This window comes from Cupressus sempervirens, chromosome 2 (assembly GCF_028749045.1).
Source record: "Cupressus sempervirens isolate cs-2001-9-10 chromosome 2, ASM2874904v1, whole genome shotgun sequence".
NCBI classification, from domain to species: domain Eukaryota; kingdom Viridiplantae; phylum Streptophyta; class Pinopsida; order Cupressales; family Cupressaceae; genus Cupressus; species Cupressus sempervirens.
In genome coordinates this window covers 356,824,242-356,836,803 of record NC_143119.1, presented here as the reverse complement: position 1 = coordinate 356,836,803, position 12,562 = coordinate 356,824,242, and the positions used below count along the sequence as shown (strand labels likewise).

The following is a 12,562-nucleotide window of genomic DNA, read 5'->3' as shown; positions in this document are numbered from 1 at the left end:
ATTATAAAATCCAGTTTAGAAGGGATAGATAGGGATACAATACGGGAAAAGCTTGTAGAAATCCAGCCAACAGATCATTCCGAGAGGGGTAGGATCAACGTCCCAATAGTTTCCTTGAGGTTTGACCAAGATGGGATTGAGTTGCCTTGAGGTCATTCCAAGATGGGATCATGGGCTTGGATTCACATAAACCTTGAGAAAGATCGTTGAGTTTGGTGTCAAAGCAACCTATTGCATCTTAGCATTCCTTTTAGACCAGAGTTACAATCGGAATAACATGACCTTTTTAATTCACATAGAGTTTATTACCTACCTATAAAGGTAGCCTCAGGAGATAGAGAAAAGGTGTATTCAAGCTAGTCCAACCAATCAGTTATTTTGAGATGGGTAGGATCAATGTCCCTATTGTTGCCTTGACGTTTGACCAAGATGGGATCAAGTTGCCTTAAGGTCATTCCAAGATGGGATTGTGGGCTTGGAACCATAGAGACCTTGAGGAAGACTATTGAGTGTGGTGCCTAAGCAATTTGTTTACATCCTAAGGGTTCTTCTCGACTAAAGAATGATAATAAGTGCAAACAAGCACCCCCTAAGTAATGCACCTCGTGTGGAAGTATGGGATTGGCTTGTAATAAATTATCTTGACTCACATTTTCTTGAAACTTATACATACACGCATATACTAATGATCACTTGTGGTTGCAGGATTCCATTGAAGAAGTAAAATTTGTAAATCATTTTCTTGACTCTAGTGAACTTTAAGGCATTAATCGAGAATGCATGTATTATGTGTCTACATTGTGTTTGCTTCATGTTTTCATACATTCATGTGCCTGCTTTCGTTTTTTCGTGTGTTTGCTTCGTGTTTTCATGCATTCATGTCTACTACATGTATGCGTTGTGTTTTCATGCATTATAATGTGTGCTAAAAACTTCTTGCATCCAATTATATGCTTAGCATGATGGTTCTACAAAAGTTATGTATAAATGATTTTTGCTTGAGGAGAAGCAAAATTTGAGAGGAGATGAATGCGATATCCGCGTCAATTAAAATATAGATAAATAATAAAATAATAATTATATAAATAATGTTATAGTTTATTAAAAATTACATAATATATTATTTTTATGAGAATTAAATATTATTATATATAAAGTAAATATATTATGCCATATCAATAAAAATAATAATATTAATATTAACAATAGTCAAGGTTGCACGGGGACCGGGGTACTAGGGTATGGGTACGGGTACGGGTGTTTTTCATAATAGGGGACGGGGGTACATGGGTATGTCAAACTTTATTTTTAATTATACTTCTATTTTTATAGAAATTCTGAAATTATGAGTCATGACAATGGTATTTCAAAACAACAATGATTAAGTTTGCAGATGCAATGTATTGTTTTCAATTTCAGATTTGCTATATGTTTGTAATAGTAAGTGATAAATGTTTAGATGCATAATAGAGAAGGCAGACTTTAAACATGGACAAGAAGATGATAAATCATATGACAATGACATATTGCAAATGATAAACTTCTGACTTGAACAATGATAAAATTTATTGTTAATCAATATTGTATCAAATTTTTAAATTGTTTAGGTATTGAATTAAGCTTGATAAACAACAAGCTGATACACAAACAAAAAACCGAAAAAATAAAATTAGAAATCTTAATTAAGATCCTTAGTTATGATGCTCTCCACCAAGTATCTGGTACTTGGGATACGTGTACCTGGTACTTGGGTACGTGGGTACGAGTACTAAGGGTGTGGGTACATGGGTACGAGTACTAGGGGTGTGGGTACGAGTACCAATGCAACCTTGACAATAGTATATATTAATAAGGAATATAATTTATATTATTATTAATATAATATATGTTATGTTATTAATATATAATTAATATAATATATGTTATGTTATTAATGTATAATTAATATAATTGTATTATTATTACTATAATATATTTATTATAATGAAAAGACTTGATTTTTTAGAATGGAAAGATATATATAATAAAAACTTTGAGAAATCATCATCCAAAATTCAAAAAATAGAGAAATTTATAAAGGGATTGCTTCTATAAACTAATATCCTAACAGGGGACATTACAGAAATGCTCACAAAAGGATCCTTGAATCTTTGAATGCTTCGAATGCTTGAATGAATTTTTCTTGCTTGACTGCTTGAACTTGCATGTGTGCTTGATTGTGGATAGCTTGTGGATTGTGAAAATGAGCTGCCTAGGCTTCTTTTTATACTAATTTTTGGGCACGACGATTATTAAATTAAAAACCCTAAGACAAAACTTGCCCTGAGATTTTAAAATGCCTGGGGAGCAAGTCGACCTATTCTAGAAGAGGTTGAGTTGAGTCGACCTATTTCAAGGTTGGCCCACAGGGAGCCAGTCCTGAGGTCTTGGAAACTACATTGGTGAAAGTGGAAAATATAGGGCAGATTTGGAGAAAGACGTAGTCAAGCACGAATCCATCCATGGTCCATGAGGTCACCAAAGGACGGAGCCAAAAGGTCTTAAATCATGAGTGCGTCTATTTTAAAACGGTTCAGGATGATTGGCTTTGATCCAATGGAATGGTTTCTAATAGTAGCTCTCATTTGTTTGTATTGAGTGTTGTAGAGTTTCTCTTTTGTGAACAATTCAAAAATATGACCTGATTAAAAATTAGAGTCATTGTGTTTGGCTATTTATGCTAGGATATGATGGAAAAACATGACAGGTTTTGGACAGCCCTATATTCATTCAAGATCTGACTTGGAATCCTACATGAATGTTCTATCTTCTTGTCTCTGAAATTCAATCTCTGTCTTCCCTAAGGCCATTCCCTTTCTTTAACATGTCCCAAAGCTTCACATTTTCTGGCAGATCCAAATGATTCTGACATCACAATATGGACCCTTGTGCCTCCCAATTTGATTGGTCATCAGAAACAACCATCGTAAGTATTTGTCGCAATTTCTATATAATATAATATACTATAGATTATATACTCTATTTATAATGTATTAAATTATAAATTTATTAATATGATATATTTAGCATACAACTTAGTTTTTTGTGAGGCTTTCCCCGTGAAAATGATTAGACATTTTAGTCTTTGTAAATATTTTTGTTTTTGCAGGGATCTAAATTTGCAGAAAGGCATTTGGGTGCCTTTTGGGTATTAAACTATAAGTAAGGTTAAAGTAGTATAAGAAAGCAGTCATGGCCTCTCCAAAATTGTGGATGAAGTGTATGACAAATAGGAAAATTGATTTATAGTTTAGTATTGTTCTCCACTCTTCCTATTCGTATTTGTTGAAGATATACATGGATATAATGAGTGTTGACAATGGGCAACCTAATTTTATATTTATAATAGTCATATTTATTGGATTTTGAGCCCAAAAATCAATGAAAACAACAATAAGAAAGAGCCAAAGCTGAAACAATAAACACTAGAAATATCTTGGGAGGACCCTTCTAGAATGAAGGGAAAAGCCCAACCACACCAACAAAAAATCATATAATGAATTCAAGTGTACAATGTCTTTCACTAGATGCGATATATATAACTCAAGAGAGACTCTTCACTTTACAATGAAAGGTCTCTTGAAATCTCAATTATATAACTCTTTATTACAAACACAACTTTTTCGTATTTCCATGCCTTAATGCATGATGAATGACACATGTCATTATATTTAATATTACAATGATCATAAATGTCCTTTTCAGCTGAAGATGACTATAACGGAAATAATGCCCAGAAATAAAGATTTCTATTGCAGCTGCAAACTCCAACACTCCCTCTTAGCAAGAGAGAAATCTTTAGCCGAACAGTCAATGATAAAATCTAATCACGTAGATCCTATAAGATTTCATGGAATCTCTCAACTTGAAAACTCGGCAAGAAACACAAACAATTTTTATCATGATGTCATGGAATCTCTCAAATGACACTACGAGAACAATATACTTATTGTTAATAATCATGGAATAACCCAACATGATAGTCTTGTAACAATTACTTATAATCATGGAATCACTCAACATGATAGACTTGGAAGAATCACATTCAACTTTCATTATGGACTCACTGAACGTGGTGCTGTCATGGAACCTCTCAACATGACAAACATGCAAGAATTACAATCAGTTCTCATCACGGACTCTCTCAACATGGTGCTGTCATGAAATTTTGCAACATGACACTAAGAGAACAATTTGTTAATAATCATGGAATCACTCAACATGATAAACCTGTAACAATTACTCTTGATCATGGAATCATTCGACATGAAAAATCACAAACAACTTCCATCACGGGCTCACTCAACCTGATGCTGTCATGGAGTCTCTCAACATGACTAGTTAGTAAGGTTTACAATCAACATTTTATCACGGATTTCACAACGTGATATAGTCATGGACTCTCTCAACATGACTTCCAACTCCCATCACAAAATATCTCAACGTGATGTTATCATGGACTCTCTCAACATGATGTTCATTCTCAGAGTGAAAGAGTTATTAAGTTGACCTTATAACTATCATGAATAAGAACTCATAATTAGCAAGAAATGCAATTACAGCTAAGACTTGTTTCCATCAAGAGTACAAAATCTAAAATATCAAAATATTAACAATATGCATAAGCATGACAGGGATTCCTTAGGTACTCCCTCTTAATAGAAATAGCTTTGATCATCATATTTAGATAGATGACGTAACCTCCCTCTAAGGCTGAGTCCTTCTGAATCATGAGCTTCCTCTAAATGCAAATATAAATCATTTTGTTGCTTCCTGCAACAAAGAGAGATTAATGAAATCAAATTATCATATAGAAATCAATGCTAAAATGAAAAACACTATTTCCTTTTATTTAGTCATTAAAGACTTATCTTTATAGAAGTCTTATAAGCAAAGTGATGTTCGAGATGGGTGAGCTTCCTCTAGATCCAAATCGTTGTAAACTTGCCTCAAGTAAATGACCAGTTTGCACAATCACAACACTCATTCAAGATGCTCCAAAAATTACACGCAAGACTGTCTAAGACTCCTTTCTTTTAATCATTCGAATTACTATTGTGGATTCAATGCCAACCATCCATTACTTCATCTTCATCATGTTTGAGGCTCCCACTAATCTTAATGCTCTTGCACCCTCCGGAGTGGCCTTTTTTGTTGAAGTTACTGGAAAGAACACACTTGCTCGGCAGTACTTTTCAAGAATGCTTCTTATCGCCCATATGAAGAGTTTGTTCCTGCACTTAGAATGTTTAAGACAAATCTCTCTAGCCTATCCTTGAGTGCGTCCAAGGTTAGCAAGATTTCACAATTTCATCTGCAAATGGTCACTGTTTTTTCCAATAACATAGGAGTCTTATAACATTTGCTTGTTCTTATGTCTTTATCTGTTTGTTGTAACCTCCAGATGGTGATGATCTCTCCCAAATTCACAGATACCTATCCTGAGCATCTCTCTCAATCTTAAATTCCTGGTGAGACTTTGCATCCCATAGAAGCTAGGCCAACACAATCATTTCAGACTTTGATATTATTGCCAAATTCTCCCTCTTCCTCCTCCACTGTAGTCGCTCCTTGCTCGATGTTCAGATCACTTAGAAGACAGAGTCGTGCTTGTATCATGCAACAATGTATACACATGCGCTTGATATGAATCCCAACACTCAAGATCATGAAATAAAAATGAACTGACACAAGCAGGTGTTGTCGTTACCATATTAACAGGCATATGTTTATTAATAAAATAATATGAGAATAGAACCAAAAATAAATAAAAAATGAATAATACTGAATCTCGATCCCATCCGTGAGAATGAAAATGGACACCGTTGAGAGAGATAAACCTTTCGAGTATTGACACATCAGATAGATAGGTAGGCAACTGAGTCACAAAGATCTTAAAGATGTGGATTCCCCATTAAAAGAAAGAGACAAAACATGTGAAAAAAATGAACACACACGAGGGAGAGAATATCTAGCCGTGGGAGTAAGAAGATGAAGCACATGAAATGAAACAGACGATGGTAAAGCCAAGGAGATAGAAGCCCAAATGCGATGCGACAGATTACAGCGGCTCATATACTACAAACTACCAAAACAAAACACACATTGCGGAGAATCGATCATGGGCTCTATAGGAAGGCAAATCAAAACACGATCCACTATCTTTATGCAATGATCTTTAAAGAAAAAAATGCTTCAGATTGTGATCCGGAAAATGAATTAATGCCTGAAGAAGACAATTGAGGGAGAGCTGTTCTAAATAGGAATGCAACAATAAACATGTCATAGTCTTGTAGCTGTAGCATTAGCTTCATAAAATAACACTATGCACAGACTTGTCATAGTCCCTGTGCTTAGCATTACATATGAAGTAACCATAAATGTGAGACAAAAGGAGTACACAAAGACTTCCAACAGAGCATGAAGATGTACAGAAGCATTAGACAATTGCTCATATACAAATCATGCAAAACTGGACTCATTGCTAATATCAACTTGGCTTTGATACCATGTTGGATTTGAGCCCAGAAATCAATGAAAACAACAATAAGAAAGAGCCAAAACAGAAACAAAAAACACTAGAAATATCTTGGGAAAGCCCTTCTATAATGAAGGGAAAAACCCAACCACACCAACAAAAGATTATTTTATTGATAATAAATTCAAGTGTACAATGTCTTTTGCTAGATGCGATATATATAACTCAAGAGAGACTCTTCACTTTACAACAAAAGCTCTCTTGAAATCCTAATAATATAACTGTTTATTACGAACAAAAAATCTTTGTATTTCCATGCCTCAACGCTAAGTTGCCGGTTTGGGTTTGGTTCCAAGTTCGAAGTTCGAGAACCAGTTCGCTGGTTCGACAAAATTTTGGAAAGGGGTTTGGATTCGTTAGTACAAAAACATGTAAAATAAATAAATAAATAAATAAATAAATATATATATATATACATATACATATATACATATACATATACATATACATATACATATACATATACATATACACACACACACATACATTTTTATGAAGCATGAGTTAAAATTAGAATGTAGCATAGTAGCATAAACACATTTAAACAACAAAAACTTTAAAACACCATAAACAATAACATATCATAGTGATCATACCATCATATAGTAACATAGTTCAATCAACTTCAACATCAAAGATTCAAAACATTTAAAATATCAAGTTCAAGTATCATTGTTTCACGTTCATGGTTTAACTAATGGAATGAAAATCTATTGTGTCAAAGCAACGCTTAAGGGCTCTAACTTAATTTCTTATCGCCCCTCCCCTATTATCGTAAATGAGCCAGTCGGACCCATCTCTGATTCCTACTCACTACCTCACCCTTAAATAGTAGGGGTAGGCCCCCCCATAGAATTGTAGTGTGATTCCTTGTCCATTCAAAAAGGGTGGGGTCGGAGGGCCGGTTGGTTTAAATGATTGAAACTGAGAAAATGAACTTATTTTAATCTTGTTTAATCTTTCCATTTTGCAATTTTATACCTGGTTTTTAGCTTCTCTTAGATTTTCACAGGTGGTTAATGATGGAAACAAATCACTAAACATTCGAGTCTTGAGTAAATAATGCCAATCAGGATGCACTGAACTTGTAAAAGGGCTTTCAAAACAAAGGCTAAGGCCAAAAGATGAGCTTGGATAAAGTAATATAAATACATAGGGTGTAGAGTTGTCTCAATCATCAAGGTCAGATGCAAGTCACAAATGACTTTGATGGAAGAGATACTCATTTGTCACGTAATCTAAGTTGAAGGTTGACCCAAAATGGGTAATCAATTGATTCTATGTTGCCTTATTTCGCTTGTAAGTTATGTACTGATGTATTTATTGGCAAGATGTCAGGGAAATGATGGGTGTAAATTCTCCTTGAGAAAGTCTTCTGAGAAGTGAATGCTTTAGAATCTATACTATGCTTTGCTTTGTTTGTTGTTTTGTCTTTGTCCGGACACTGTTACATGTTCCCGCAGTTTGCTGGATTTCTGCTCTTTCATTGGCAGTCCCTTAGGCCTCTTGTTGGACATTAAAATTTATCCAACGTTCTATCTATTAATAACACTTTTTAAGGTTACATGGATGCCAAAACATTATACAAAATTACAAATAAAACACTTAAAATCACGTCCGTAGCCGCGGGTTCGAACTGGGTTCGATTTTTTGGACGTGATTCGCCCGGGTTTGAACCAGATCGAACCAGGCCTACGGAAAGAGGACCCCGGCCGAACCAAGTTTAAACAGGGCCCGAACTTGGAACCGGTTTGAACTAGAGCGTGGTCCGGGGGGGGGAGGGGGAGGTACCCGTGCAACCTAGCCTCAATGCATGATGAATGACACGTCATTATATTTAATATTACAATTATCATAAACGTCCTTTTTAGCTGAAGGTGACTATAATGGAAATAATGCCCAGAGAAAAAGATTTCTATCGCAGCTGCAAACTCCAACAATATTAGTTTGAACTTCTTCTCGAAACTTCATAATTAAAATGTTTGCTCTCTATTTTTATTTACCCAAATTTCATTGTTGTTAGTTAATTCTAATAAAAAGATAAAGACTTCATATCTGCTAAATAGGTACATTTTACTGTGACTATTTTTATATATCACATGGCCATAGCCTTTTCCATATACTTACTACTATAATGTGGAATCCCATCTCCTCCCAATTCTGGCTAGGATAAATACCTTTTTAATGCTTGCCTAAATGGCCCCCTTTTTTAACTGTGTTGAAAGTTATTATTTTGAAAACAAAGCACCCATGTTGCCGTTGGATTTGGTGGTTGGGGATGTTTAAACATTTGACTCAACTCTGATTCATATTTTTTCCCAATTCTTGGTAAATTTCGAAGTTTTTTGTTCTTACTTTCTGTGCTTTTACTTAGAATTTCATCAAGTTCAATTTAATTTCATATCATAATTCTTCTTAGAAAGCTAGATGATAATGATTCCGTAGGATGATAATTTTTGTTATCTTCTCAACTAAGTTGTTTTTGTAATAGTTCTGATTCCTGAGCATCTAGTGATATGTCATCTTCAATTGGACAGTCTGAGCTTGAAGCTCTATCCTTTCTGTATACAAATCCACGTGATTTTGCTGACCTGAAAAAACGAGTCGAACTGATCCAGAAGGAACAAGAAAAAGAATTATCAGAGGTGATTATTTAATTGACTTTTGTGAATAGCTCATGAAGCTGTATTAGTACTGAGACTCTTGTTTTTGTCCAGGATAATATAATTAAAAAAAAAAAATCTCGCTGAGACTTTTATGTGCAGGCAAAAAAGGTTTTGATGCAGAGAATTCAAGAAGATCAGTTTCTTGACTTCAAGACTATGGATGTTGAAGTAGTTTCTGTTTGCAAGGAGCTGTATAGGTACGATGAGTTTCATGACTTAAAGTCTATCCTCTTCTAGTGCTTGTCTGGCTTAAATTATTCAAATCTGATCTCTAGTTGTAAGTTTTGTTTGATGAGGCAGCTCCCATCTAAAAATTTCTAGTTTTCTTGAGCTTTTCCTTGAGTGGTATCAGATATTAGTTCGATAGTTTATTTGGTCTTTTTGTGCTTTCCTTCTATCAGTATGTGTTATGATGTTATCACTGGTATGAATAACCACTGTGTTGCTTGAAGAGTAGAGAAACAGTGCTTGTTTCTACTGCTTCTGGTTTCTCAGGAACATACTACATAATGGATTCTACAAAAGGATGTCAACTTTTATATCGTAGTAATAACTATGGGATACATATTGTAGTTATATAGTATGAAATTCATAATAGTTATATAACAATCGTGATTTAAAATACATTACTGTATGATAATCAAACAAATTAAATGGAATGATTAATTTCTTGCGATTTCTGTATTATGCTTTTTGTTTTTGAAGGCGAAGGAGTCATCTATCTCATAATAGGTGTGTTAGAGAAAGACCTTTTGTTGAATATTGAGACATTGATGTGCCTTCACAAGTCACCATAATCCAATTAAGATGTACTGTATCTGGTTCAGCTAGGTGATAGATGACCACCACTTCTTGGAGTTGGAGACCCTCTTTAAATTTGGGAGGTTTTACCCATACGTAATAACGACCTTTGGTTACTCTTTTTTCTTTTCTTTATATGGATTATTGTTATAATTTAAAGTGTACTTTATCATATATCTTTTAATTGTCTACTTCATAGAACATGAATAAAATCATTGTTGAAAAAATTGCGGATACTGTGATATGCTAAGTCAAATGATAAAATCACAGATTAAATTGGGGCCAACATTTCCTATAAATTACAGAGTTTTTTACAAAAAAATTCTGAAATTGCACGATAATCTCTCAGAAATCAGCGGTGTGGAAAGAAATTTTAGAGCCTATTCTCTACAAGGAGTCAAGGAGTCAAGGAACTGCCCAAATGAAGATCAAAATGAAACAGTTTTAAAGATATGTTAGGCTGTTGCCCGGTATGATTTACAGACGCAATGCACAGCTACAACACACGGGTGTGATATGCTCTTTTTTTATATATTTTAAGTTTGTAAAATATTTGTTTTCAAAATCTAACAATGTTTTTGTCGTTATTTTTATTTTTATTATAAATAATGCTTAAAGGTAAATATAGATTTATATCTTGATTATTTGTACGCTATTCAAAACTAATACTAATCAATAAATCATAGATTTTTCAAAGGATCCAACTGATCCACTCATCTTCCTATCACAATTCCAATATTTTGGAGGCATATCTTTCATAAAACAACATAACTTCAAGCAAGAGATTATAGAATCGAAGTATAGAAAAGAGCACTCTGGAACAAGGCTCAGAGGCCTAGGTTATAATTTGAGGCTTTCTCCATAGGTGGAAGGCCATCCTCCATTATGTACCTTCCATCTACTTCTGTCAAGGGAAATTAATGTTGTGGGCTTGTCGATCCAATATAATATGGAGACTAATTCACTGGGTACCCTACATTCCAAAGAAGCTTTCACTTTGAAAAAGGAATTGTTGGCGCATCCTGAACAACCTTGGTCCTTCAAACAGGCTCTCAACAATGAAATTCTACTGCCAATAGGAGCTGTTAGCAATATGACCAATCAATCAAATAAGGTGAGATATGTGGCTGTCATTTATGGCAACATTTGTTTTGTAGTTTAGTCATGATTATTTGTGAAGGAAAATTGTCTAAGTATTGGACAGTGTTACAATAGCATGACAAGATTTGTTGATAGCAGAATATTCCCTTGGAATATTCTCTTGCGCAGTTAACCCTAGATGCATGACATTATCCTGATGATGCATACCAGTGCACATGTCTGTACGATCAACCTAGTTCAAGTTATGGAGAAAATACTGATGCAGATACCTCACAGTGTAGAACAGAGCATGTCAGCAAATTGACTTGTATGACTTGTAGAATTGTTTTGATTACTAAATCTTGATGAGCCGATTCTAAGGATGATGTAAGTTGACTTAGGAAGAATTTATTTAATATGTTTGATATAAGTAAAAAACTTCAATTGTGAAGTTAAAGTGTGAATGCAATGCGATATATGATGATATGTGATGTGAAGCAATGTTATGCGAGATATGATGCAAATTGATATGTGTGCAGTCAGTCTTTATGTGAAGAACTGACAATCAGAAGTTTTGCGAAGTACAAGAAGTGATCCAGTATTGTATGTATACCTATTCTCTTGAAGAACTTATTGTATAGTTGCATGTTAGGGCAGTGGGCTCTTCTTGCACACATTTGTATATGATACACCAACTCCTAACAAGGTTGATGCAACTCTTAACAGGGTTGAGGCTTCTAACAAGGCCTAGTCTCCTAACAGGGACTCGAGACACTATACATTCTTCATAGACTCCTAACAGGGTCAATATCCTTAACCGGATTCTTTTATATAGTGAATCATTTAGTGGGTTTCATCCCCACTGGGGTTTTCCCTTGGCTAGGGTTTCCCTAGTTAGCAAAATATGGTGTTATGAGCTCTCTCTATGTATGGTTGTTTTTATTGTTCAACATTGTTGGTTTATTTTCTTATGCATGTGGCGAAGTAATTAATAATATTCAGTTGTGGGTAAAAAGATTGAAAATACTGATTCACCCCCCCTCTCAGTATTATCTATTTCTAACAAGAGCAAGGTTCGAATGTAAGGTTGAGCAGCGATGGAGAAGGAGATGGTAAAGGGCAAGATAGAGGTAAGAATTCGGCCACCCCTATATGTATTTTTAGACTTAATACCCAGATGGCCATGGCTGTAGAGAGGGAATAAGATAGAGTTAGGAATTCAATTGTCTTTCACTCAACAGCCTCAAGTCCTTCTTTCTGTGGAGAAGAGAAGGGCACCCAAGACATGGTTGCCCTCTTGTGAAGAAGAAAATTCCTAATCTTCTCAAGAGCAATCCTGAATGACTAAAAAATGTGAACCCACCATCTTAGTAGGGGAATCCTATCATTAACCTCTCTTAGGCTTTAATGCCTTCTCTTGACATTCTTCCACCTATTT

General features: G+C 34.7%; 1 protein-coding gene across 3 annotated transcripts in view; it reads left to right on the top strand.

Annotated features, from left to right (window-relative positions):
* RSH1 (RELA/SPOT homolog 1) overlaps positions 1-12,562 on the top strand; it is a 199,202-nt gene that overhangs the window by 79,737 nt on the left and 106,903 nt on the right. For all 3 annotated transcript variants that reach the window (XM_089813727.1, XM_089813728.1, XM_089813726.1), the window contains 2 exons: positions 9,115-9,222; positions 9,343-9,440. In XM_089813727.1, coding sequence (XP_089669853.1) covers positions 9,115-9,222; positions 9,343-9,440 — 206 coding nt within the window. The remainder of the gene's footprint in view (positions 1-9,114; positions 9,223-9,342; positions 9,441-12,562) is intronic.